A 27,888-nucleotide genomic window follows, 5' to 3' on the forward strand; every position below is an offset into this window, starting at 1 on the left:
AATTCCCAAGGGATTTAGGATCCCAATTCCCAGGATTCAGTATCACAATTCCCAAGGGATTTAGCTCAGAATTCCCAAGGGATTTAGGATCCCAATTCCCCAATTCCCAGCTCACCTTGATCTCAGCTCGCAGCTCCAGCAGAATACCCAGGATTTGGCCAGAAATTCCCAAGGGAATCAGATCACAATTCCCAAGGGATTCAGGATCCCAATTCCCAAGGGATTTAGCTCACAATTCCCAGGATTTAGGGTCCCAATTCCCCAATTCCCAGCTCACCTAGATCTCAGCTCGCAGCTCCAGCAGAATTCCCATGGATTTGGGTCAGGAATTTCACTGGGATTTTGGTCAGAAATTCCCAAGGGATTTAATTCACAATTCCCAGGATTCAGGATCACAATTCCCAATGGGATTTAGGATCACAATTCCCAGGATTTGGAGTCAGAAATTCCCATAGATTTGGGTCAGAATTCCCAATGGGATTTAGCTCAGAATTCCCAAGGGATTTAGGATCCCACTTCCCCAATGCCCAGCTCACCTTGATCTCAGCTCGCAGCTCCAGCAGAGTTCCCAGGATTTAACTCAGAAATTCCCAAGGGATTTAGGATCCCAATTCCCATGGATTCAGCTCACCTTGATCTCAGCTCGCAGCTCCAGCAGTTGCTCCTCAGACATTCCAGGCGCTGATTCTGTCAGTTTGCGCAGAGATTCTGCTCGGCGCTGCCGCAGGGACAGCAGCTCCACTGGGAAATGGGGAAAAAACAGGGAAAAATGGGAATTATCCAGGGGAAAATGGGGAATTCTGGATGGAAAATGGGATTCTGTCAGTTTGCGCAGAGATTCTGCTCGGCGCTGCCGGAGAGAGAGCAGCTCCACTGGGGAAATGTGGAGAAAAATGGGGAAAAATGGGAATTATCCACAGGAAAATGGGAATTATGGATGGGAAAATTGGGATTTCAGACACAAAACCGGGAATTTTCCAAGGGAAAATGGGGAAAACCATGGAAAAACCATGGAAATGATTCTGTCAGTTTGCGCAGAGACTCTGCTCGGCACTGCTGGAGAGAGAGCAGCTCCACTGGGGAAATGTGGAGAAAAATGGGAATTATGGATGGGAAAATGGGAATTATCTATGAGAAAATGGGGAAAAACCACAGGAAAAATTGGGATTATCCACAGTAAAATGGGAGTTATGGATGGGAAATTGGGAGTTACCCATGGGAAAATAGAGAAAACCATGGAAAAACCATGGAAATGATTCTGTCAGTTTGCACAGAGATTCTGCTCGGCACTGCCGCAGGGAGAGCAGCTCCACTGGGAAATGTGGGGAAAAATGGGGAAAAAATATGGAAAAATGGGAATTATGGATGGGAAAACGGGAATTATCCATGGGAAAATGGGAATTATCCAGGGAAAATGGGAATTATGGATGGGAAAATGGGAATTATCCACAGGAAAATTGGGATTACAGACACAAAAATGGGAATTATCCATGGGGAAAGGGGAATTATGGATGGGAAATTGGGAGCTATCCACAGGAAATGGGGAAAAACATCAGGAAAATGGGAATTATGGATGGGAAATTGGGAATTATCCACGGGAAAATGGGAGTTATGGATGGGAAATTGGGATTTCAGACACAAAAATGGGAATTTTCCAAGGGAAAATGGGAAAAACCATGGAAATGATTCTGTCAGTTTGCGCAGAGATTCTGCTCGGCGCTGCTAGACAGAGAGCAGCTCCACTGGGGAAAAACAGGGAAAAATGGGAATTATCCATGGAAAAATGGGAATTATCCATGGGAAAATGGCAATTATCCATGGGAAAAGGGGAATTATGGATGGGAAATTGGGAGTTATCCACAGGAAATGGGGAAAAACTATGGGAAAATGGGAATTATGGATGGGAAATTGGGAGTTATCCATGGGAAAATGGGGAAAAACATCAGGAAAATGGGAATTAGGGACAGGAAATGGGGAAAAATCCATGGGAAAATGGGAATTATCCATAGGAAATGGGGAAGAACAGTGGGAAAATGGGAATTGTAGAAGGGAAATGGGAATTAGGGATGAGAAATGGAGAAAAACATCAGGAAATTGGGAATTAACCATGGAAAAATGGGAATTATCCATGGAAAATGGGGAATTCTGGATGGGAAAATGGGATTCAGTGAGTTTGCACAGAGATTCTGCTGGGAAATATGGGAAAAACATGGAAAAACCATGGAAAAATGGGGAAAAACCACAGGAAAATGGGAATTAGGGATGGGAAATTGGGAATTCTGGATGGAAATTTGGGGAATTTTGGGAAAAGGAGGAATTTTTGGGGAATTTTGGGGAATTTCTCAGGATTTTCAGCTCACTTGCTTCAGCCTTGACTTTGTCCATCTCTGCCAGGAGAGCAACTTCTCGATCCATGAGGCTGAAAAATGGGAAAAATCATGGGGAAGAGTTAGGGGTGGGATGGGAAAATGGGGGAAAATGGGAAAAATGGGGAAAAATGGGGAAAAATGGGAAAAAATGGGAAAAATGGGTGAAAAATGAAGGAAAAATGAGGGGGAAAAGAAAAGATCTGGAAAAAATGAGGAAAAACGAAGAAAAGATGAGGAAAACTAAAGAAAAAAATGAAAAAATGGGGGAAAAAGGGAAAAAACCGAGGAAAATGAAGAAAAAATGGGGGAAAAAAGGAAAAAAAATGGGGAAAACTCAGAAAAACTTGGGAAAAAGCAGGATTTGCTCACCAGCTCTGGATCTCAGCAAAAGCCACTTTCATCCTGCGCAGGGAATTCTCCATCTCCTCCCTGAGCAGAGCTCTGAACCGAGCCAGAGCCACCGAGCAGCGCTGCAGGTCCTTCAGGGACTTCTCCAGGCTGGGGCCTGACGGGAATTTGGGATTTAGGGGAGGAATTCCTGGGGTTTTCCTGGGGTTTCTGGATTTTTTGGGATTTTTTCCTGATTTTTTGGGATTTTTTCCTGATTTTTTTCTGATTTTTTAATGATTTTTTGTGATTTTTTTGTGATTTTTTTCTGATTTTTTACTGATTTTTTTCCGATTTTTTCTGATTTTTTTCCGATTTTTTTCAAAATTTTATGGTTTTTCTGATTTTTTTCTGATTTTTTTCTGATTTTTTTACGACTTTTTTTTTCAAAATTTTATGGTTTTTCTGATTTTTTTCTGATTTTTTTCTGATTTTTTTACGACTTTTTTTTTCAAAATTTTATGGTTTTTCTGATTTTTTTCTCATTTTTTCCAATTTTCCTGAATTTTCAAATTTTATGGGTTTTCTGATTTTCTGATTTTTTTCTGATTTTTTCTGATTTTTCTGATTTTAAAATATTTTCTTGATTTTCCTGATTTTTTCCTGATTTTTTCTTTATTTTTGATTTTTTCGATTTTTTCTGATTTTTAAAATATTTTTTCTCAATTTTTCCAGTATTTCCTGATTTTTCTTGATTTTCCCGCTTTTTCCTGATTTTTTCTGTAATTTTTTCTGATTTTTTCCCGATTTTTTTCTCATTTTTTCTGATTTTTTCCCGATTTTTTTCTCATTTTTTCTGATTTTTTCCCGATTTTTTTCTCATTTTTTCTGATTTTTTCCACGATTTTTACCTGGTTTTTACCTGATTTTTTTTCTGATTTTTTTCCTGATTTTTTCTGATTTTTTTCTGATTTTTTCACGATTTTTTTCTGATTTTTTCTGATTTTTTTCTGATTTTTTCTGATTTTTTTTTCTGATTTTTTCCGATTTTTCCTGATTTTTCTCTGATTTTTACCAATTTTTCCTGGTTTTTTTTCTGATTTTTTCCAATTTTTTTCTGATTTTTTCTGATTTTTCCTGACTTTTATACAATTTTTTCCACTTTTTTTTCCTGACCTTTTAAAAACTTTTCCTGATTTTTTTTTCAATATTTTCTGATTTTTCCTGATTTTTTCCAATGTTTTTCCTGATGTTTTCTGATCTTTCCTTATTTTTTTCTGGCTTTTTCCCCATTTTCCTATTTTCTCCTGATTTTTTCCAATTTTTTCCTGATTTTTTTTCAATTTTTTCCTGATTTTTTTCTGAATTTTTCCTGATTTTTTTCTGATTTTTTCCAATTTTTCTTCTGATTTTTTTCTGATTTTGGGAAAAATTCCCATTTTCTCTCTCCAATTCCCATTTTTTCCTTTTCCTCAAATTCCCATTTTCCCCCCAAAATTCCCATTTTTTCCCCAAAATTCCTATTTTTTCCCTTCCCCCGCCAGAATTCCCATATTTTCCCCACAAAATTCCCATTTTTCTCTCTCCAATTTCCTTTTTTCCCCCATTTTTCCTCCCAAATTACCTTTTTTCCCCATTTTCCCCCCTAAAATTCCCTTTTTTTCCCCAAAATTCCCATTTTCTCTTTCCAATTCCCATTTTTTCCCTTTTTTCCCCCCAAAATTCCCATTTTTTCCCCATTTTTCCCCATTTTTCCCCATTTTTCCCCATTTCCCATCTCCTCACCCAGTTTTTTGCCTCCAGCTGATCCCAAGTTGCTCCTGAGGTTTTGGGAATTTGGGATTTCCAAGGATTGCCTGGAGAAGGTTGGAATTCCATTGCCCAGAGCTGTGGGAGAAAATCCTTTGGGATTCACCTGGAAAATCCCAAATTTTCCAACCCAAAATCCCAAATTTTCCAACCCAAAATCCCAAATTTTCCAACCCAAAATCCCAGATTTTTCCCATTTTTTCCTCCCTAATTCCCATTTTTTCCATTTTTTCCCCATTTTTTCCCATTTTTTTCCTCCCCTAATTCCCATTTTTCCCATTTTTTCCCATTTTTCCTCTCCTAATTCCCATTTTTCCCATTTTTTTCCCATTTTTTCCCATTTTTCCCTTTTTTCCCATTTTTTCTTCCCCATTTCCCATTTTCCCCATTTTTTCCCATTTTTTCTCCCCTAATTCCCATTTTTTCCATTTTTTCCCATTTTTTTCTCCCCTAATTCCCATTTTTCCCCCATTTTTCCCCATTTTTTCCCATTTTTCCCATTTTTTCCTCCCCAATTCCCACTTTTTCCCCATTTTTCCCATTTTTTCTTCCCCAATTCCCATTTTTCCCATTTTTTCCCCATTTTTTCCCATTTTTCCCATTTTTTCCCCATTTTTTCCCATTTTTTCCCATTTTTTCTTCCCCAATTCCTATTTTTTCCATTTTTTCCCATTTTTTCCCTCCCCTAATTCCCAATTTTTCCCCATTTTTCCCATTTTTTCTTCCTCAATTCCCATTTTTTCACCAAATTCCCATTTTCCTTCCCCAAATCCCAAATTTTCAATTCCTCCCAATTCCCTCTTTTTCCCCCCAAGCTTCCCAGAATTCCCATTTTTTTCTCCCCTAATTCCCATTTTTTCTTCCCCTAATTCCCATTTTTTCCCCAAATTCCCATTTTCCTTCCCCAAATCCCAAATTTCCAGATTTTCACCCCAAATTCCCCAAAATCCCGAATTTTCCATCCCCAAATCCCAAATTTTCCATTCCTCCCAATTCCCTTTTTTCCCCCCAAACTTCCCATTTTTTCCCATTTTTTTCTCCCCTAATTCCCATTTTTCCCCCATTTTTCCCCATTTTTTTCCTCCCCTAATCCCACTTGTTCCCCATTTTTCCCATTTTTTTCCTTCCCTAATTCCCATTTTTTTCCCATTTTTCCCATTTTTTCTTCCCCAATTCCCTTTTCCCCCCAAATTCCCATTTTCCTTCCCCAAATCCCAATTCCCAGAATCCCAAATTTCCATCCCTCAATCCCAGATTTTTCCAAAATCCCACATTTTAATCGCAGATTCCCTGAATTCCCAGATTTTCATCCCAAATTCCCAGAATCCCAAATTCCCAAATTTTCCCAGAATCCCAGATTTTTACCCCAAATTTTCCCAAAATCCCATTTTTTCCCAGATTTTAATCCCAAACTTGAGATTTTTTTCTCATATTTTCCCCAGATTTTCCCAATTTTCACCCCAAATTTTCCCAAAATTCACAGATTTTTTCCCCAAATTTCCCTGAAATCCCAGATTTTTTCCCAAAAATCCCACATTTTCATCCCAAATTCCCTGATTTTTTCCCAGATTTTCATCCCCAAATTCCCAAATTTTCCCCAAATTTCCAATTTTTCCCAAAATTCCATTTTTTCCATATTCCAAATTTCCCCAAAATCCTGGATTTTTCCCCAAAATTCCACATTGTCGTCCCAAATTCCCTGATTTCCCCCCAGATTTTCATCCCCAAATTCCCGTATTTTCATCTCAAATTCCCCAAATTTTCCCCCCAGATTTTAGTCTCAAAACTGAGATTTTTTTCCCTGATTTCCCCTGATTTTCCCCAGATTTTCATCCCAAATGCCCAAATTTTCATCCCAAATTCCCCAAATTTTCCCAAAATCCCATTTTTTCCCAGATTTTAATCCCAAAATTGAGATTTTTTCTCATATTTTCCCAGATTCTTCCCCAGATTTTCCCAATTTTCACCCCAAATTTTCCCCAAATTCACAGATTTTTTCCCCAAATTTCCCTGAAATCCCAGATTTTTTCCTCAAAATTCCACATTTTTCATCCCAAAACCCCAAATTTTTTCCCAAATTCCCCAAATTTTCCCAATTTTTCCCCATTTCCCACCTGTTCCCTCGCTGATGGACTCCAAGGATTCAGCCTCAGGAATTTCCCCATTCTCATGGAAATTCAGGGATTTTTCCCAGATTTTTATCCCAAATTTCCCCAAAATCCCAGATTTTCATCCCAAAATTCCACATTTTCATCTCAAATTCCCTAATTTTCCCCCTAAATTTTCCTGGATTTTTATCCTGAATTCCCAGATTTTTTTCCCATGTTTCAATCCCAAAATCCCACTTTTTTTTATCCCAAATTCCCAGGTTTTTCCCCAAATTTCCCTGAAATCCCAGATTTTTTCCCCAAAATTCCACATTTTTCATCCCAAAACCCCAAATTTTCCCAAAATCCCCAAATTCCCACCTGTTCTCTCGCTGATCGACTCCAAGGATTCTGCCTCAGGAATTTCCCCATTCTCATGGAAATTCATTTCCCAGATTTCCTCTGATTTTCACCCCAAATTTTCCCCAAAATCCCAGATTTTCCCAAAATCCCATTTTTTCCCCAGATTTTAGTCTCAAAACTGAGATTTTTTTCCCTGATTTTCCCCAGATTTTCATCCCAAATTCCCCAAATTTTCCCAAAATCCCATTTTTTCCCAGATTTTAATCCCAAAATTGAGATTTTTTTCTCATATTTTCCCAGATTTTCCTAATTTTCACCCTAAATTTTCCCAAATTTCCCTGAAATCCCAGATTTTTTCCCCAAAATTCCACATTTTTCCTCCCAAAATCACAGATTTTTCCCAAATTTTCCCAATTTTTCCCCAAATTCCCACCTGTTCCGTCGCTGATGGACTCCAAGGATTCAGCCTCTGGAATTTCCCCATTCTCATGGAATCCATTCACCGAAATCCCAACTTTTTCCCAAATTTCCTCCTCTGCAGTTTCGGGTTTTCCGGAAGCTTCTGAGCCTGGAGAGGCTTTGGGTTTGGGTTTCTTCTTCTTGTTCTGGGAAATGGGAAAAAATGGGAAATTTGGGAAAATTTGGGAAAAAATGTGAGGAAAATGGGAAATAATGGGGGAAAAATGGGAAAAAATGAGGAAATTTGGGAAAATTTGGGAAAAAAGGTGAAGAGATTTGGGGAGAAATGTGAAGAAAATGGGAAATAATTGGGGGAAAATGGGATAAAATGGGGAAAATGGGAAATTTGGGGAGAAAAGCAGAAAAAGGAAAAAAATGGGGAAATTTGGGAAAATTTGGGAAATTTGGGAAAATTTGGGAAAGAAGGTGAAGAGATTTGGGGAAAAATGTGAAGAAAATGGGAAATAATGGGGGAAAATGGGGAAAAAAGAGGAAAAAAAAGAGGAAAAAAAAGAGGAAAAAAAAGAGGAAAAAAAAGAGGAAAAAAAAGAGGAAAAAAAAGAGGAAATTTGGGGAGAAAAAGCAAAAAAAATGGGAAAAAATGAGGAAATTTGGGAAAAATGTGAAGAAAATGGGAAATAATGGGAGAAAATGGGATAAAATGGGGGAAAATGGGAAATTTGGGGAGAAAAGCAGAAAAAAAGGGGAAAAATGGGGAAATTTGGGAAAAAATGGGAAATTTGGGGAGAAATGTGAAGAAAATGGGAAATAATGGGGAAAAAATAGGAGAAAAAGAGGAAAAAAAGAGGAAAAAAAGGGAAAAAACGGAAAAAATGAGGACATTTGGGGAAAAATGAGGAGATTTGGGGAGAAATGTGAAGAAAATGGGAAATAATGGGGAAAAATGGGGAAAAAAAAGAGGAAAAAAAGAGGGAAAAAAGAGGAAAAAAATTGGGAGAAATTTGGGGAAAAATTGCAGAAAAAATTGGGAGAAATTTGGGGGAAATTGGAGAAAAATTTGGGGAAAATGGAGAAAAAATTGGGAGAAATTTGGGGAAAATTGGAGAAAAATTTGAGGAAAAATGGAGGAAGAATTGGGGAAAAATTGGGGGAAAATGGGGAAAAAATTTGGGAAAAATGGAGAAAAAATTGGGAGAAATTTGGGGAAAATTGGAGAAAAATTTGGGAGAAATTTGGGGGAAATTGGAGAAAAATTTGGGAGAAATTTGGGGAAAAATTTGAGAAAGATGGGAGGAAAAATTGGGGAAAAATTGGGGAAAATTGGAGAAAAATTTGGGAGAAATTTGGGGAAAATTTGGGGAAAACATTGGGAGAAATTTGGGGAAAAATTTGGGAGAAATTTGGGGAAAATTGGAGAAAATTTAGGAGAAATTTGGGAAAAATTGGAGAAAAATTTGGGAGAAATTTGGGGAAAATTGGAGAAAATTTTGGGAGAAATTTGGGGAAAATTGGGAATTTTTGGGCCTGACCTTTTTCTTGCCTGTCACTGTCCATTCCTTCAGCACCTCACTGGCATTTCCTGGGAAAATGGGAATTTGGGGAATTTAGGAGGAGAAAAGTGGGAAATTCCTAAAATTCCATCCTAAATCCCCAAAATTTTCATCCCAAAATCACCTTGAATTCCAAAAATTTCATCCCAAATCACCCAAATTCCATCCCAAATCTCCCGAATTTCAACTCTCAGAAATTCCAATCCCCAAAATTCCATCCAAAATTACCTTTAATTCAAAAATTCCCTCCCAAATCCCCAAAATTCCCTTCCAAATTCCACATTTAATCCGCAAAATTCCACCCGAAATCACCTTTAATTCCCAAAATTCTGCCCCAAATTTCTTCCCAAATCCCAAATGTCATCCCAAATCCCATTCAATTCCCAAAAATTCCATCCCAAATCCCATTGAACCCCCAAAATTCCATCCTAAATCCCCAAATTTCCATCCCAAAATCACCTTGAATTCCCAAAATTCCATCCCAAATCTACTTCAACCCCAGAATTCCACCCAAAATCCACTTCAGTCCCCAAAATTCCATCCCAAATCCCATTTAATCCCCAAACTTCCATCCAAAATCCTAAAATTCCATCCTAAATCACCTTTAATTCCCAAAATTCTCTCCCAAATCCCCAAATTCCCCCCAAATCCCCCAAATTCCATCCTAAATCCACTTCAATCCCAAAATTCCATCCCAAATCCCCAAAATTCAAATTCCAGCCAACTCTCCCAAATTCCATCCAATCCCAAATTCCATCTAATCACCTTTAATTCCCAAAATTCCACCCTAAATTCCCCAAATTCCATCCAAAATCCACTTTAATCCCAAAACTTCCACCCCAAATCCTCCAAATTCCACCCTAAATCCCCCAAAATTCCCTCCCAAACCCCCCAAAATTCCCTCTCAACCCCCGAAAAATTTCAAAAAAATTCCCAAAAATCCCCAAAAAATCCCCAAATCCCCCAAAATTTCACCCCAAATCCCCAAAATTTCCCCATAAATCCCCAAAATTCCACCCAAAATCCTCTTTAATCCCCAAAATTCCCCCAAAACTCCCAGAAATTCCCCCAAATCCCCAAAATTCCACCACAAATCACCCAAATTCCCTCCCAAACTCTGCAAAATCTCCCCAAAATCCAAAAAAATTCCCAAAAATTCCCCAAAAATCCCCAAATCCCACCCTCCATGCAGACCTGCACAGCTCTGTCCATGTAGTTGTCAGTCAAAAATTGCATCCCAAATCCCATTGAATCCCCAAAATTCCATCCTAAATCCCCAAAATTCCACCTCAAATCCCCAAAATTCCATCCTAAATAATTTTTAATTCCAAAAATTCCATCCCAAATCCCAAAAATCCATCTCAAGTCCCACTGAACCCCCAAAATTCCATCCCAAATCCCCAAAATTCCATCCCAAATCCCACTGAATCCCCAAAATTCCACCTCAAATCACCTTCAGTTCCCAAAATTCCCATCCCAAATCATCCAAAATCCATCCTAAATCCCCAAATTTCCACCCCAAACCCCCCAAAATTCAAAAAAATCCCCCAAAATTCCCAAAAAATCCCCCAAACTCCCCAAAACCCCCCAGAAATTCCCAGAAATCCCCAAAAATTCCCCAAAATTCCCAAAAATTCCCCAAAAATCCCAAAATTCCCCCAAAATCCCCCAAACTCCCCAAAATCCCCCAAAATTCCCCAAAAATCCCCCAAAATTCCAAAAATCCCCCAAAAAATCCCAAAAATCCCCCAAATCCCCTAAAATCCCCCAAAAAATCCCAAAAATCCCCAAATCCCACCCTCCATACAGACCTGCACAGCTCTGTCCACACAGTTGTCGAAGTCAAAAATTTCATCCCAAATCCCATTGAACCCCCAAAATTCCATCCTAAATCCCAAAATTCCCAAAATTTCACCCCAAATCCCCAAAATTTCCCCATAAATCCCCAAAATTCCACCCAAAATCCCCTTTAATCCCCAAAATTCCCCCAAAACTCCCAGAAATTCCCCAAAATCCTCAAAAATCCCCAAAATTCCACCACAAATCACCCAAATTCCCTCCCAAACTCTGCAAAATCTCCCCAAAATCCAAAAAAATTCCCAAAAATTCCCCAAAAATCCCCAAATCCCACCCTCCACGCAGACCTGCACAGCTCTGTCCATGCAGTTGTCGAAGTCAAAAATTCCATCCCAAATCCCATTGAAGCCCCAAAATTCCCTCCAAAATCCCCAAAAATTCCCAAAAATCCCATCCCAAATCATCCAAAAGCCATCCTAAATCCCCAAATTTCCACCCCAAACCCCCCAAAATTCCCCAAAAAAATTTCCAAAAATTCCCAAAAAATCCCAAAAATCCAAACTCCCCCAAAACCCCCAAAATTCCAGAAATCCCCAAACTCCCCAAAAATCCTAAAATTCCCCAAAAATCCCCAAAAATCCCCAAAACCCCAGAAAAATCCCCCAAACTCCACCCAAAAATCCAAAATTCCCAAAATCCCCAAAATCCCCAAAAATCCCCAAATCCCAAAATCCCCCAAATCCCCAAATTCCCCAAAATCCCCAAAATTCCCCAAAATCTAAAAAATCCCCCAAACCCCCCAAAAAATCCCCAAACTCCCAAAAATCAAAAAAAATTCCCCCCCAAAAATCAAAAAAAATTCCCAAAAAATCCCCCAAACTCCCCAAAAATCCCCCCAAAATCCCCCAAATTCCGTGTTTCCCACCCTCCACGAAGGCGTGCACAGCTCTGTCCACACAGTTGTCAAAGTGCTGCAGAACCAGAACGATCTCCGTGTTGCTCCTGTTGGGAACGATGGCTCTGACCGCGCCGATCTGGGGAGAAAAATGGGAAAATTGGGAAAAATTGGGGAATAATCCATGGGGAATTGGGGAAAAATCCATGGGAAAATGGGAACGATGGCTCTGACCGCGCCGATCTGGGAAAATAATATGGGAATTTGGGAAAATTAATGGGGAATAATCCATGGGGAATTGGGGAAAAATCCATGGGGAAATTGGGAACGATGGCTCTGACCGCTCCAATCTGGGGGGAAAAATGGGAAAATTGGGAAAATTAATGGGGAATTGGGGAATAATCCATGGGGAATTGGGGAAATTGGGAACGATGGCTTGGACTGCTCCGATCTGGGAAAAAATGGGATATTGGGGAAAAATTCATGGGAAAAATCCATGGGGAATTGGGAACGATGGCTCTGACTGCTCCAATCTGGGGAGAAATCATGGGAATTTGGGAAAAATTGGGGAATAATTCATGGGGAATTGGGGAAATTGGGAATGATGGCTCTGACTGCTCCAATCTGGGGAGAAATCATGATAATTTGGGAAAAATTGGGGAATAATTCATGGGGAATTGGGGAAATTGGGAATGATGGCTCTAACCGCGCCAATCTGGGAAAAAATGGGAAAATTGGGAAAAATCCAGGGAAAAATTCATGGGAAATTGGGAACGATGGCTCTGACTGCACCAATCTGGGAAAATAATACAGAAATTTGGGGAAAATCCATGGGGAATTGGGGAAATTGGGAACGATGGCTCTGACCGCGCCGATCTGGGGAGAAATCATGGGAATTTGGGAAAAATCCATGGGAAATTGGGGAAAAATGAATGGGAAATTGGGAACGATGGCTCTGACCGCGCCGATCTGGGAAAATAATACAGAAATTGGGAAAAATCCATGGGGAATTGGGAACGATGGCTCTGACTGCTCCAATCTGGGAAAAAATCATGGGAATTTGGGAAAAATTGGGGAATAATCCATGGGGAATTGGGAACGATGGCTCTGACCGCGCCGATCTGGGGGGAAAAATACAGAAATTAGGGAAAATTGTGGGGAAAAACATGGGAAATTTGGAAAAAATTAATGGGAAAATCCATGGGAAATTGGGAACGATGGCTCTGACCGCGCCGATCTGGGGAGAAATCATGGGAATTTGGGAAAATTAATGGGGAAAAATCCATGGGGAATTGGGGAATTGGGAACAATGGCTCTGACTGCTCCAATCTGGGGAGAAATAATGGGATATTGGGGAAAAATTAATTGGAAAAATTCATGGGAAATTGGGGAAAAATCAATGGGAAAATCCATGGGAAATTGGGGAAAGTCCATGGGGAAATTGGGAACGATGGCTCTGACTGCTCCGATCTGGGAAAATATGGGAATTTGGGGAAAAATTAATGGGGAATTGGAGAAAAATCCATGGGAAAATTCATGGGAAACTGGGGAAAAATCAATGGGGAAATCCATGGGAAATTGGGGAAAAATTAATGGGAGAAGCATGGGAAAATCCATGGGAAATTGGGGAAAAATTCATGGGAAATTGGGGGGAAATTGGGAATGATGGCTCTGACCACGCTGATCTGGGGGGAAAAATTGGAAAATTGGGAAAAATCCATGGGAAATTGGGGGAAAATCATCAATGGGAAATTGGGAACGATGACTCTGACTGCGCCGATCTGGGGGGAAAAACGGGAAAACTGGGAAAAATCCATGGGGAATTGGGGAAAATATGGGAAAATTGGGAAAAAAACCCAGGAAAATCCATGGGGAATTGGGAATGATGGCTCTGACTGCTCTGATCTGGGGAGAAAAATGGGAAAATTGGGAAAAATTCATGGGGAAATCCATGGGAAAATTCATGGGGAATTGGGGGAATTGGGAACGATGGCTCTGACCGCACCAATCTGGGGGGAAAATATGGGAATTTGGGGAAATTCATGGGGAAAATTGGGGAATAATTAATGGGAAATTGGGGAAAATCCATGGAGAATTGGGAACGATGGCTCTGACTGCTCCGATCTGAGAAAACAATACAGAAATTTGGGGAAAAATTACTGGGAAATTGGGAACGATGGCTCTGACTGCTCCGATCTGGGGGGAAATCATGGGAATTTGGGAAAAATCCAGGAAAAAATTAATGGGGAATTGGGAACGATGGCTTGGACCGCACTGATCTGGGGGGAAATATGGGAATTTGGGGAAAATTATTGGGAAAATTCATGGGAAATTGGGGAAATTGGGAACGATGGCTCTGACCGCGCCTATCTGGGAAAATAATACAGAAATTGGGAAAATTCATGGGGAATTGGGGAAAAATTAATGGGAATAATCCATGGGGAATTGGGGAAAAATTAATGGGAAATTGGGAACGATGGCTCTGACTGCTCTGATCTGGGGAGAAAATATGGGAATTTGGGGGAAAATTCATGGAGAATTGGGGAAAAATCCATGGGGAAAGCATGGAAAATCCATGGGGAAATTGGGGAAAAATTCACGGGAAAATCCAGAGAAAAATCCATGGAAAACTGGGGAAAAAAATCAATGGGGAAATCCATGGGGAATTGGGGAAAAATCAATGGGGAAATCCATGGGAAATTGGGGGAAAAAAAATGAAAAAGTGATGAAAAAGTAATTAAAAATAAGGGAAAAAGAATAGAAAATTAATGGAAAAATATTGGGAAAATAATGGGAAAATAATGGAAAAATATTGGAAAAATATTGGAAAAATAATGGAAAATAATAAAAAAATAAGGGGAAAATAATGAGAAAATAATGAGAAAAATAAGGGAAAAATAAGGGGAAAAAAAGGGAAAAATAAGAGGAAAAAAAAGGGAAAAAAAGAAAAAAGGGGAAATAAGGGTAAAACAAAAAACTCCTGGAAAAATCCTGGAAAATCCCAAAAATTACCTTTTCCTTCATGTTCTCAGCTGCTCCCCCCTGAGCTCTCACTGTCTTGGATTGAACATCGAAGAGAAATCCTGAGGAATCTGCAGGGAAAAAAAATTGGGAATTTTTCCCCTTGGAATGTGGGAATTCCTGGGTTAGCCCACTGGGGTTTGATCCTGAAATTCCAAAAAATTCCTGGGAGAATTCCTGGAATTCCTGGTTGGTTTGATCCCAAAATTCTGGAAAATTCCTGGAATTTCTTGGCTGATTTTAGCCTGAAATTCCAGGAAATTTTTGGGAGAATTCCTGGAATTCCTGGTTGGTTTGATCCCAAAATTCTAGAAAATTCCTGGGATTCCTTGGCTGATTTTATCCTGAAATTCCAGGAGATTTTTGGGAGAATTCCATGGAATTCCTGGATGATTTCATCCCAAAATTCTGTTGGATTTCCTGGGAGAATTCCTGTGGATTTCCCAGCTGGTTTTATCCCAAAATTCCATTGGATTTCCAATCTGGTTTCATCCCGAAATTCCAGAAAATTCCTGGGATTTCCTGCTTGATTTGATCCCAAAATTCTGGGAAATTCCTGGGAGAATTACATGGAATTTCTGGTTGATCCCACAAGGTTTTATCCCAAAATTCCTGGGATTTCCTGGTTGATTTGATCCCAAAATTCCACAAAACTCCTGGGAGAATTCCTGGAATTCCTGGTTGGTTTGATCCTAAAATTCTAGAAAATTCCTGGGATTTCTTGGCTGATTTTATCCCAAAATTCCAGGAAATTTCCAGGAGAATTCCATGGAATTCCTGGTTGGTTTCATCCCAAAATTCTGTTGGTTTTCCTGGGAGAATAACTGTGGATTTCCCAGCTGGTTTTATCCCAAAATTCCATTGGATTTCCCATCCAGTTTCATCCCGAAATTCCAGGGAATTCCATGGATTTCCTGGTTGATTTGATCCCAAAATTCTGGGAAATTCCTGGGATTTCCTGGCTGATTTTATCCCGAAATTCCAGGAAATTTTTGGGAGAATTCCTGGAATTCCTGGTTGGTTTGATCCCAAAATTCTGTTGGTTTTCCTGGGAGAATTCTTGTGGATTTCCCAGCTGGTTTTATCCCAAAATTCCAGGGAATTCCTGGAATTCCTGGTTGATTTGATCCCAAAATTCCTGTGGTTTTCCTGGGAGAATTCCTGGGGATTTCCCATCCGGTTTTATTCCAAAATTCCAGAAAATTCCAGGAAATTCCTGACTGATTTTATCCCGAAATTCCATTGGCTTTCCCATCTGGTTTACCCTGAAATTCCAGAAATTTCCTGGGATTTCCTGGTTGATTTGATCCCAAAATTCTAGAAAATTGCTGGGATTTCTTGGCTGATTTGATCCCAAATTTTCCAAATTCCAAGCAATTCCTGAGCTCTGGAATTCTGGGATATTCTGGGATCCATAAATCCCAAAATCCCCAAATCCCCAAAACTCCCCAAATCCCAACAAATCCCACAAATTTCAAAATCCCAAAATCCTCCAAATCCCAAATCCCCCAAGTCCCAAAAATCTCCAAATCCCAATAAATCCCAACAAATCCTAAAATCCCCCAAATCCCAAAAACCGGAAAATCTCAAAATCCCACAAATCCCAAAAACCTCAAAGTCCCCCAAATCCTCCAAATCCCAAAACCCCAAAATCCCCAAAATGCCTCAAAGCCCAAAAACCTCAAAATCCTCCAAACCTCAAAAAATTCCCCAAATCCCAAATTCCCCAAAATCCCAAATTCCCCAAAATCCCTCAAATCCCAACAAATCCCACAAATTTCAAAATCCCCCAAATCCCAAAAAACTCAAAATCCCCCAAATCCTTCAAATTGCAAAAACCTGAAAATCCCACAAACCCCCAAAAAATTCCCCAAAATCCCAAAAAGCCCCAAATCCCAAAAACCTCAAAATCCTACAAACCCCAAAAAAAAATCCCCAAAACCCAAAAAATTCCCCAAAATCCCCAAATTCCCCAGAATTCCCAAATCCCAAAACCCTCCAAATTCCCAAATTTCCCCAATAAATCCCCAAAATCCCAAAATCCCCAAATTCCCCAAATCCCAACCCATCCAGGAAACCCAAAAACCCCCAAATCCACCCCAAAACCCCCAGAAAAAAACCCCAAAAAAACCCCAAAATTTCCTCCCTGCAATCCCAACCCCAAAGGGTTAAATTCTGCCTCTTCCAAATGCAAATTTTTCCCATTTTTTTCCCATTTTTTCCCCATTTTTTCCCTTTTTTTTTCCCTGAGGAATCTCCAGGGAAAGCAGGAAAAGGTCAGGAGAGGCTGAGAGTGAAGAATTCCCAAAGAAATTCTCCTGCCTGACAGGAATTCCTGAGGTTTTGAGGGAAAATGGGGTGGGAAGGGAAAAAAAGGGGAAAAATGGGAATTTTAGGGATTTTTGGGGTTTTTTTGGAGAGAAAAATGGGATTTTTGGGGTTTTTTGGGAGAGAAAAAAGGGATTTTTGGGGTTTTTTGGAGAGAAAAAAGGGATTTTTGGGGTTTGGAAATGGGAATTTGGAGTTTAGGAAAAAATGGGATTTTTGGGGTTTTGGAAATGGGATTTTGGGGTTTGAGGGAAAAATGGGATTTTGGGGTTTTGGGAAATGGGATTTTGGGGTTTGGGAAAAATGGGATTTTGGGGTTTTTCCTGGGAAAGGGGTGTGGGAAGGAAATAAAGTTGGGAGTTTTGGGGTTTTGGGGGAAAAATGGGAATTTTGGGGTTTTCTTCCTGGGAAAATGGTGTGGGAAGAGGTTGGGGGGGAAAAATGGGAATTTTGGGGGTTTTTTTGGGGAAGAAATGGGAATTTTGGGGTGTTTTTGGGTTTTTTTCCTGGGAAAAGTGTGTGGGAAGGGAAATAAAGTTGGGAATTTTGGGGGTTTTGGGGGAAAAAGGGAATTTTGGGATTTTTGGGATGTTTTTCCCACAAAAAGGAATTCCCAGGTCTCTCCTGTCACACAGAAAAGGTCAGGAGAGGCTGACAGTGAAGAATTCCCTAAGAAATTCTCCTGCCTGACAGGAATTTTGAGGGAAAATTATGTGGGAAGGGAAAAAATGGGAATTTTGGGGGGAAAATGGGATTTTGGGGAGAAAAACCAGGAGTTTTGGGGGAAAAAAATGGGAATTTTAGGGGTTTTGGGGAGAAAAAATGGGAATTTTGGGGTTTTTTTCTGGGAAAAATGGCGTGGGAAGGGAAAAAATTGGGGTTTTGGGGAAAAAAATGTGAATTTAAAAAGTTTTTTGGGGAAAAGAACTGGAAATATTGGGGGTTTTGGGGGAAAAATGGGAATTTTGGGGGAAAAAATGGGAAATTTTGGGGTTTTTGGGGGAAAAATGGTGTGAAAAGGAAAAAAATATTGGGGTTTGGAGGAAAAAATGGGAATATTAGGGGGAAAATGGAGTTTTGGGGGAAAAAAACAGGAATTTTGGGGTTTTGAGGGGAAAATGGAATTTTTGGGAGTTTTTCCCAGAAAAAAACGTGTTGAAAGGGAAAAAATGGGAATTTGGGGGGGAAAAAAAGGGAATTTTGGGGTTTTGGGGATAAAAAAAGGGAATTTTGGGGTTTTTTTGGGGGAAAAAAAGGGAATTTTGGGGTTTTTTCCTGGGAAAATGGTGTGGGAAGAGGTTGGAAGGGAAAAAACTGGGATAAAATGAGGTTTTTTCCCATTTTTTCCCTATTTTTCCTGAGGAATCTCCAGGGAAAGCAAGAAAGGTCACCTGCCTGAGCAGAATTCCCTTTTTTTTGAGGGAAAATTATGTGGGAAGGAGGAAAAAAAGGGGGGAAAATGGGAATTTTAGGAGTTTGGGGGTGAAAATGGAATTTTGGGGTTTTTTTCTCAAAAAAAATGGTGTGGGAAGAGAAATAAACTTGGGGATTTGGGTTTGGGGGAAAAAAAGGGAATTTGGGGTGTTTGGGGGAAAATCTGGAATTTGGGGGTTTTGAGGGAAAAACAGAATTTTGGGAGGAAAAAGCAGGAATTTGGGGGTTTTGGGGGAAGAAATGGGAATTTTGGAGGTTTTTGGGGGAAAAATGGGAATTTTGGGGTTTTTTATGGGGAAGAAATGGAAATTTTGGGGTTTTTTGGGGGGAAAAAAACAGGAATTTTGGGATTTTTGGGGTTTTTTTCCTGGGAAAAGTGGTGTGGGAAGGGAAATAAAGTTGGGAATTTTGGGGGTTTTGGGCAGAAAAAGGGAATTTGGGGGTTTTAGGGGTGGAAAAAAGGGTATTGTGGTGGAAAAAATGGGAATTTTGGGGGTTTGGGGGTGAAAAATGGGATTTTTGGGGTTTATTTGGAGAGAAAAAAGGGATTTTGGGGGTTTTTTTGGGGGGGAAATGGGATTTTGGGGGTTTTTTTGGGGGAAAAATGGGATTTTTAGGGTTTTTTTCCTGGGAAAAGTGGTGTGGGAAGGGAAATAAAGTTGGGAATTTTGGGGGTTTTGGGGGAAAAAATGGGAATTTTGGGATTTTCTTCCTGGGAAAATGGTGTGGGAAGAGGTTGGGGTGGAAAAAAGGGAATTTTGGGGTTTTTTATGGGGAAGAAATGGGAATTTTGGGGTTTTTTGGGGTTTTTTTCCTGGGAAAAGTGGTGTGGGAAGGGAAATAAAGTTGGGAATTTTGGGGTTTTGGGGGGAAAAAATGGGAATTTTGGGATTTTTGGGATGTTTTTCCAGGAAAAAGGAATTCCCAGGTCTCTCCTGTCAAACAGAAAAGGTCAGGAGAGGCTGAGAGTGAAGAATTCTCACAGGAATTCTCCTGCCTGACAGGAATTGCTGATTTTTTTGAGAGAAAATGGAGTGGGAAGGGAAAAAAAGAGGAAAAAAATGGGAGTTTTAGGGGTTTTGAGGGGAAAACCAGGGATTTTTGGGGGGAAAATGGGATTTTTGGGGTTTTTTTGGAGAGAAAAAAGGGATTTTTGGGGTTTTTTTGGAGAGAAAAAAGGGATTTTTGGGGTTTTTTCCTGGGAAAATGGTGTGGAAAGGGGAAAAAAATGGGGGTTTGAGGGGAAAATGGGAATTTTGGGGTTTTTAGAAGGGGAAAAAAGGGGAATTTTTTGGGGAAAAAGGGAATTTTGAGGAAAAATCTCAGGAATTTTGGGGGTTTTGGGGAACCAAATAGGCATTTTTGGGGAAAAAAGGGAATTTTGGGGGGTTTTGTGGGAAAAATGGTGTGGAAAGGAGACAAAAAAAGGAATATTGGGGTTTGGGGGGAAAAAAGGGAATTTTAGGGTTTTTGGGGAGGGAAAATGGGAATTTTCGGGGTTTTGAGAGGAAAAAAAAGGGAATTTTGGGGTTTTTTGGGTGTTTTTCTCACAAAAATGGAGTGGAAAGGGAAATAAACTTGGGAATTTGAGGGTTTAGGAGGAAAAAATGGGAATTTTGGGGTTTTTTCCTGGGAAAAATGGTGTGGGAAGGGGGGAAGAAAAGGAATATTGGGGTTTGGGGGAAAAAAGGGAATTTTGGGGGGAAAAACTGGGATTTTAGGGGGAAAAATAAGCATTTTGGAGGAAAAAATGGGAATTTTGGGGTTCTTTTCCTGGGAAAAATGGTGTGGAAAGGGGAAAAACCTGGGAATTTCTGGGTTTCTGGGAGGAAAATGTGAATTTTGGGAGTTTTTCGTGGGAAAAATGGTGTAGAATGGGAAAAAATTGGGGGTTTTGGGGGAAAAAAGGGGAATTTTGGGGGTTTTGGGGTGTTTTTTCCCAGAAAAAATGGTGTGGAAATGGGAAAAAATTGGGAATTTTGGGGTTTTGAGGGGGAAAAATGGGAATTCTGGGTTTTCCACCAAATCCCACATTTCCCCCCCAAAAAATCCCACATTTTTTTCCCAAATTTCTCCCACTTTTTTCCCCACATTTCCCCATTTTTTCCCCCATATTCTCCCCATTTTTTCCCATTTTTCCCCAATTTTTCCCACTTTTCTCCCCATTTTTTCCCTTTTTTTTTCCACTTTTTTCCCCAATTTTTCCCATTTTTTCTCCCAATTTTTCCCCAATTTTCCCCATTTTCCTTCCATTTTTCCCATTTTTCCCCCATTTTTTCCCCAATTTTCCCCATATTTTTCGCCCACGTTTTCCCCAAATTTTTGCCCCATTTTTCCCCCATTTTTCTCCCATTTTTCCCACTATTCCCTGTTTTTCCTCATTTCCCCCAAATTTTCCCCATAATTTCCCCTTTTTTTCTCCTATTTTTTCCCCATTTTTTTCCCTTTTTTCCCCAAATTTTTCCCATTTTTCTCCCACATTTTCCCCAAATTTTCCCCACATTTTCCCCACATTTTCCCTAATTTCCCCAAATTTTTCCCACATTTCCCCCATATTTTTCCCCAAAATTTTCCCCACATTTTTCCTCCATTTTTTCCCCACATTTCCCCATTTTTTCCCTTTTTTCTTTCCACTTTTTTCCCCATTTTTCCCCAATTTTTTCCCACTTTTCTCCCCATTTTTTCCCTTTTTTTTCCACTTTTTTCCCCATTTTTTCCTCCCAATTTTTCCCCATTTTTCCCCATTTTTTCCCCATTTTCTTCCCCTTTTTTCCCCATTTTTTCTCCCATTTTTTTCCCCTTTTTTCTCCCCATTTTCTTCCCCAATTTTCCCCATTTTCCTCCCATTTTCCTCCCATTATTCCCAATTTTTCCCCCATTTCCCCCATTTTTTCCCTATATTTTTCTCCCTACTTTTCCCCATTTTTCCTCCATTTTCCCTCATATTTTCCCCACATTTTCCCTATTTTTCCCCAAATTTTTCCCACATTTCCCCCATATTTTTCCCCCAAATTTTCCCCACATTTTTCCCCCCACATTTCCCCATTTTTTTCCATTTTTTCCCCTTTTTTCTTTCCACTTTTTTCCCCAATTTTTCCCCATATTCTCCCCATTTTTTCCCCATTTTTCCCCCACATTTCCCCATTTTTTCCCCATTTTTCCCCATTTTTTTCCACTTTTTTCCCCTTTTTTCTCCCCATTTTCTTCCCCAATTTTCCCCATTTTCCTCCCATTTTTCTCCCATTATTCCCAATTTTTCTCCCATTTTTCCCCATTTTTCTCCCATTTTCCCTCAAATTTTCCCCACATTTTCCCCACTTTTCCCCCAAATTTTTCCCACATTTCCCCATTTTTCCCTATATTTTTCTCCCTATTTTTTCCCCATTTTTCCTCCATTTTCCCCCAAATTTTCCCCACATTTTCCCATTTTTTCCCCATATTTTTCCCACATTTCCCCCATATTTTTCCCATTTTTTCCCCATTTTTATTCCATTTTCCCCCCATAATTTCCCCCCATTTCCCCCCAATTTTCCCTATTTTTCCCCACATTTTCCCCAAATTTTCCCCCATTTTCTCCCCATTTTCCCCTTTTTTCCCATTTTCTAAATTTTCCCACATTTTCCCCCATTTTTTCTCCCATTTTTCCCATTATTCTCTGTTTTTCCTCATTTTCCCCCAAATTTTCCCCATAATTTCCCCTTTTTTTCTCCTATTTTTTCCCCATTTTTCTCCATTTTTTCCCCAAATTTTTCCCATTTTTCCCCATATTTTTCTCCCACATTTTCCCCATATTTTCCCCACATTTTCCCTATTTTTCCCCACATTTTCCCTCATATTTTCCCCACATTTTCCCCATGTTTCCCCAAATTTTTCCCACATTTCCCCCATATTTTTCCCATTTTTCCCCACATTTTTTCTCCATTTTCCCCCATAATTTCCCCATTTTTTGCTCATGTTTTCCCCATTTTTCCCCCATTTTTTCCCTGTTTTTTCCCCATTTTTCTCCCATTTTTCCCCTATTTTTCCCCATTTTTTTCCCCATTTTCCCCTTTTTTTCCCCACTTTTCCCCCAATTTTTCCCCATTTCCCCCATTTTTTTCCAATTTTTCCCCCATTTTTTCCCCATTTTTCCCCCATTTTTCCTGTTTTTTCCCCATTTTCCCACATTTTTTCCCTATTTTTCCCATTTTTCCCCATTTTTCCCCATTTTCCCCCATTTTTCCCTATTTTTCCCCATTTTTTCCCCATTTTTCCCCCATTTTTCCCCCATTTTTTCCTAATTTTTCCCCATTTTTTTCAGGCTAATCCATCCGGATCAACTCCTGACAACTAAATCCCTGGAAAAACAAAAAGGCAGGAAGAGAAAAAACCTTCTGGAATTGTCACTCAATTATTAATTAAAGGCAAATAAAGATAAATTGAGGCTTTTTGACCTCCTGGAATTGAAATTCCAAACAGATCCTCGGCTGGAGATCAAAATGGGAGAAAAAAATGGGATTTAAAGGGGAAAGGTGCTGGAAATGGGAAAAATGGGAAAAATGGGGAGAAAATGGGGAGAAAATGGGGAAAAAGTGGGGAAAATATGGAAAAAATTTGGGGGAAAATGTGGGAAAAAATTGGAGAAAAAATAAGAAAAATTGGGGAAAATTGGGGAAAAAATGGGGGGAAATAGGGGGAAATATAGGGAAAAATGGGAGAAAAAATGGGAAAAATGCAAAAAATGAGGGAAAATGGGGAAAAATGGGGAAAAATGGGGAAAAATGGGGGAAAAATGGGGGAAAAATGGGGGAAAAATGGGAGAATATGGGAGAATATGGGAGAAAAAAGGGGAAAATTGGGGAGAAAATGTGGGGAAGAAATGGGAGGAAAATGGGGAAAAAACAAGAAAAAAATGGGAAAAAATGGGGGAAAATGTGGGAAAAATATGGGGAAAGAGAGGGAAAAAATTAGGAAAAAATGGGAGAAAAATGGGAGAAAAATGAAAAATGTGAAAAATATGGAGAAAATGGGGGAAAAAATTAGGAAAAAAATGGGAGGAAAATGAGAGGGAGAATATGGGGAAAAATGGGAAAAAAATGGGAAAATGGGAAAAATATTGAAAAAATAAGTAATGTGCAAAATGGGGAAAAAGTGAGGGGAAAATGGGGGAAAAATGGGGAAAATTGGGAGAAAAAGGGGAAAAATATGAGGAAAAAATGGAGGAAATTAGGGGAAAGTAGAAATATAAGAAAAAATGGGAAAAAATGGGGAAAAATGGGGGAAAATGGAGGAAAAACATAGGCAAAAATGGGGAAAAATGGGAGAAAAACGGGAGAAAAATGGGGAAAAATTTGGGGAAAAAATGGGACAAATGGGGGGAAAATGGAGGAAAAATTTGGGGAAAAATGGGGAAGAAATGGGAAAAAATTGGGGGGAAAATGGGAGGAAAATGGGGAGAAATATGGGGAAATTTGGGAAAAAAAAATGGGATAAAAAGAGGAAACATGGAGGAAAAATTTGGGGGGAAAATGGGGAAGAAATGGGAAAAAATTTGGGAAAAATGGGGAGAAAATGTGGAAAATGTGGGAAAAAAAATGGGGGAAAATGGGGGAGAAAATGTGGGGAAGAAATGGGAGGAAAATGGGAAGAAAATGGGGAAAAAACAAGAAAAAAATGGGAAAAAATGGGGGAAAATGTGGGAAAAATATGGGGAAAATATAGAGAAAAAAATGGGGGAAAATGGGGGAAAATATGGGGAAAATATAGGGAAAAAATGGGGGAAAATGTGGGAAATATATGGAGAAAGATGGGGAAAAAATTAGGAAAAAAATGGGAGGAAAATGGGGAGAATATGGGGAAAAATGGGAAAAAAATGGGGAAAATGTGGGGAAAATACGGGAAAATGGAGGAAATTGGGGAAAAATAAGTAAAAATGAGAAAAATGGGAAAAAAATTTGGGGAAAATTTGGGGAAAACGGAAAATGGGGAAAAAAGAGGAAAAATGGGGGAAAAAATGGGGGAAAAAGGGAAAAGGAAGAAAATGGGGAGAAAATTGGGGAAAAAAAGGAGAAAAATTGGGGAAAAATGGGGAGAAAATGAGAGAAAAATAAAAGGGGGAAAAGGGGAAAGTGGGGGAAAAAAATGGGGAAAATAAATGGGGGAAAATAAATGGGGAAAATTGGGGGCAAAATGGGAAAAAATGGGAAAAATTTGGGGGAAAATGTGGAAAAAATGGGGGAAAATGGGAGAAAAATGGGAGAAAAATGGGAGAAAATGGGGAGAAAATGGGAGAAAAAATGGGGGGAAAATGGGGAAAAAAATTGGGGGAAAATGTGGGAAAAAATGGGAGGAAATACGGGAGAAAAATGGGGAAAAAACGGGAGAAAAATAGGGAAAAATGGGGGAAAAAAAAGGGGAAAATTGGGGAAAAATGGGAGAAAAAATGGGAGAAAATCCGTGGAAAAATTATTGGAAAAAAAGGAGATTTTTAGAGGAATTTTCCTGGTTAAAATCTGATTTTTTTTGTGGGTTTTGAGGTGAAATCCTACTTTTTTTTTAGGCAATTTTGGGATCCTCAGGGGAATTCCTGGTTTTATTTGGATCCCAATAAAGCAAAACTTCGTTTTTTCCCCTATTTTTCTGCTTTCTTCCCTATTTTTCTGCTTTTTTTCCCAATTTTCCCAAAAAATCCTGGGAGAATCAATGGCAAAACTCCTGGAATTGCAGAGAAAATCCCAAAAAACCCAAAAACTTTGCTTTTTCCACTCCATTTTCCCTCAATTTTTCCTCAATTTTCCTCATTTTTCCTCATTTTCCCTTCATTTCCCCATTTTCCCCTCATTTTTCCCAATTTTTCCTCATTTTTCCTTCAATTTTCCTCCAATTTCCTAATTTCTCCTCATTTTTTCCTCATTTTCTCTTCATTTTTCCTTCAATTTTCCCTAATTTTCCACCTTTTTTTCCCTAAATTTGAGAAATTTGGGGTGAAATCCACCGATTTTGAGGATTTTGGGGTGAAATCTACACATTTTGGGGTCAAATCCATGAATTTTGGGGCAAAATCCATGAATTTAGTGGATTTTGGGGTCAAAAATCCATGGATTTTGGGGTGAAATTCACAGATTTTAAGGATTTTGGGGTCAAATCCATGAATTTTGAGGGTTTTGGGGTCAAAAAACCATGGATTTTGGGGTGAAACCCACGAATTTTGGGGTGAAATTCACAGATTTTAAGAATTTTGGGATCAAATCCACGAATTTTGAGGATTTTGGGGTCAAAAATCCATGAATTTTGGGGTCAAATCCACAATTTTTAGGGTCAAATAAATGAATTTTGGGATCAAATCCACGAATTTTGTGGATTTTGGGGTCAAAAATCCATGAATTTTGGGGTGAAATTCACAGATTTTGAGGATTTTGGGGTGAAATCCAAAAATTTTGGCAACAAATCCATGGATTTTGTGGATTTTGGGATCAAATCCATCAATTTTGGAGTCAAATCCACAAATTCTGAGGATTTTGGGGCCAAAAATCCATGAATTTTGGGGTCAAATCTACGAATTTTGGGGTCAAAATCACAAATCTTGGGGATTTTGGGATCAAATCCATTCATTTTGGGGTCAAAACCAAGAATTTTAGGGTGAAATCCACAATTTTTAGGGTCAAATCCATTCATTTTGGGGTCAAATCCACAAATTCTGAGGATTTTGGGGTCAAAAATCCATGAATTTTGGGGTCAAATCCAAGAATTTTGGGGTCAAATCCACAAATTTTGGGGTCAAATCCATAAATTTTGGGGTGAAATCCATAAATTTTGGGGTGAAATTCACAAATTTTGAGGATTTTGGGGTCAAATCCATGAATTTTGGGGTGAAATTCACAATTTTTAGGGTCAAATCCATGAATTTTGGGATCAAATCCATGAATTTTGTGGATTTTGGGGTCAAATCCATTAATTTTGGGGTGAAATTCACAGATTTTGAGGATTTTGGGGTCAAATCCATGAATTCTGAGGGTTTTGGGGTCAAAAAATCATTAATTTTGGGGTCAAATCCAAGAATTTTGGGGTGAAATCCACAATTTTTAGGGTCAAATCCATGAATTTTGGGATCAAATCCACGAATTTTGAGGATTTTGGGGTCAAAAATCCATGAATTTTGGGGTGAAATTCACAGATTTTGAGGATTTTGGGGTCAAATCCATGAATTTTGAGGGTTTTGGGGTCAAAAATCCATAAAATTTGGGGTCAAATTTAAGAATTTTGGGATGAAATCCACAAATTTTGGGATCAAATCCACGAATTTTGTGGATTTTGGGGTCAAATCCTTGAATTTTCAGGGTTTTGGGGTCAAAAATCCATGAATTTTGGGGTGAAATCCAAGAATTTTGGGGTGAAATCCACAATTTTTAGGGTCAAATCCATGAATTTTGGGATCAAATCCACGAATTTTGAGGATTTTGGGGTCAAAAATCCATGAATTTTGGGGTGAAATTCACAGATTTTGAGGATTTTGGGGTCAAATCCACAAATTCTGAGGGTTTTGGGGTCAAAAATCCATAAAATTTGGGGTCAAATTTAAGAATTTTGGGATGAAATCCACAAATTTTGGGATCAAATCCACGAATTTTGTGGATTTTGGGGTCAAATCCTTGAATTTTCAGGGTTTTGGGGTCAAAAATCCATGAATTTTGGGGTCAAATCCATGAATTTTGGGGTCAAATCCACGAATTTTGTGGATTTTGGGGTCAAATCCATAAATTTTAACGTTTTTTCTCTTACCTTTCGTGTGTTTTTTGGACATTTTGGATGAAATTCTGGAGGTTTTGGAGCTGCAAAAGTTGGATTTTTTTTGGGAAATTCCAGGAGGTTTGAGGAGTTTTTTTTTGAGGGAATTTTTTCCTGGAAAAGAAAAGGAAAATTTGGATTAAAAAAGGATATAAAATAAAGTTTGGGATGGAAATAAAGGAATTTAGTAAAATAAATGAATTAAATAAAATAAAGGAATTAAATAAAATACAGGAATTAAATAAATGAATTAAATAAAATAAAGAAATTTAAAATAAATGGATTTTTGAAAGGAATTAAAAGAACTAAAAATAAAGGATTTTTTTTAAGAATTAAAAAATAAAATAACTAAAAATAAAGAAATTAAAAGTAAAGAAAATAAAAAAGGAAGAAAAAATAAAAGAATTAAAAATGAAGGAGTTAAAAATAAAGGAATTTTTAAAACCCTAAAATAAAAATAAATGAATTTTTAAAACTTCTGGAGTTAGAAATAAAGAAATTTATAAAAATAAAAATATTTAAAATAAAGGAATTAAAAATAAAGGAATTAAAAATAAAGAAATTAAAAATAAAGGAGAAAAAAATAGAATTAAAAAGAAAAGGAATAAAAATTAAAAAAAAACAAAACTAAGGCTGGGAGGAAAAGAAAGAAATTAAATAAAGGAAAAAAAGAATTAAATAAAAGAATCAAATAAAAGAATTAAACAAAAGATTTAAATAAAAGA

General features: G+C 38.6%; 1 protein-coding gene across 1 annotated transcript; it reads right to left on the reverse strand.

Moving 5' to 3' along the window:
- On the reverse strand, positions 1-27,280 carry LOC146422245 (spermatogenesis-associated serine-rich protein 2-like; the record flags this gene model as incomplete). Its single annotated transcript, XM_085046694.1, has 10 exons — positions 27,158-27,280; positions 14,630-14,709; positions 11,648-11,756; positions 8,905-8,954; positions 7,389-7,560; positions 4,482-4,583; positions 2,739-2,874; positions 2,361-2,419; positions 632-741; positions 1-115 (listed from the first exon to the last, which is right to left on the reverse strand). Coding segments are annotated over exons 1-10 (955 nt in total), but the record flags the coding sequence as incomplete, so codon positions are not given.
- Positions 27,281-27,888: the final 608 nt, after the last annotated feature.

Source organism: Lichenostomus cassidix, unplaced genomic scaffold, assembly GCF_008360975.1.
Source record: "Lichenostomus cassidix isolate B80296 unplaced genomic scaffold, HeHo_3.0 HiC_scaffold_871, whole genome shotgun sequence".
Lineage (NCBI taxonomy): Eukaryota > Metazoa > Chordata > Aves > Passeriformes > Meliphagidae > Lichenostomus > Lichenostomus cassidix.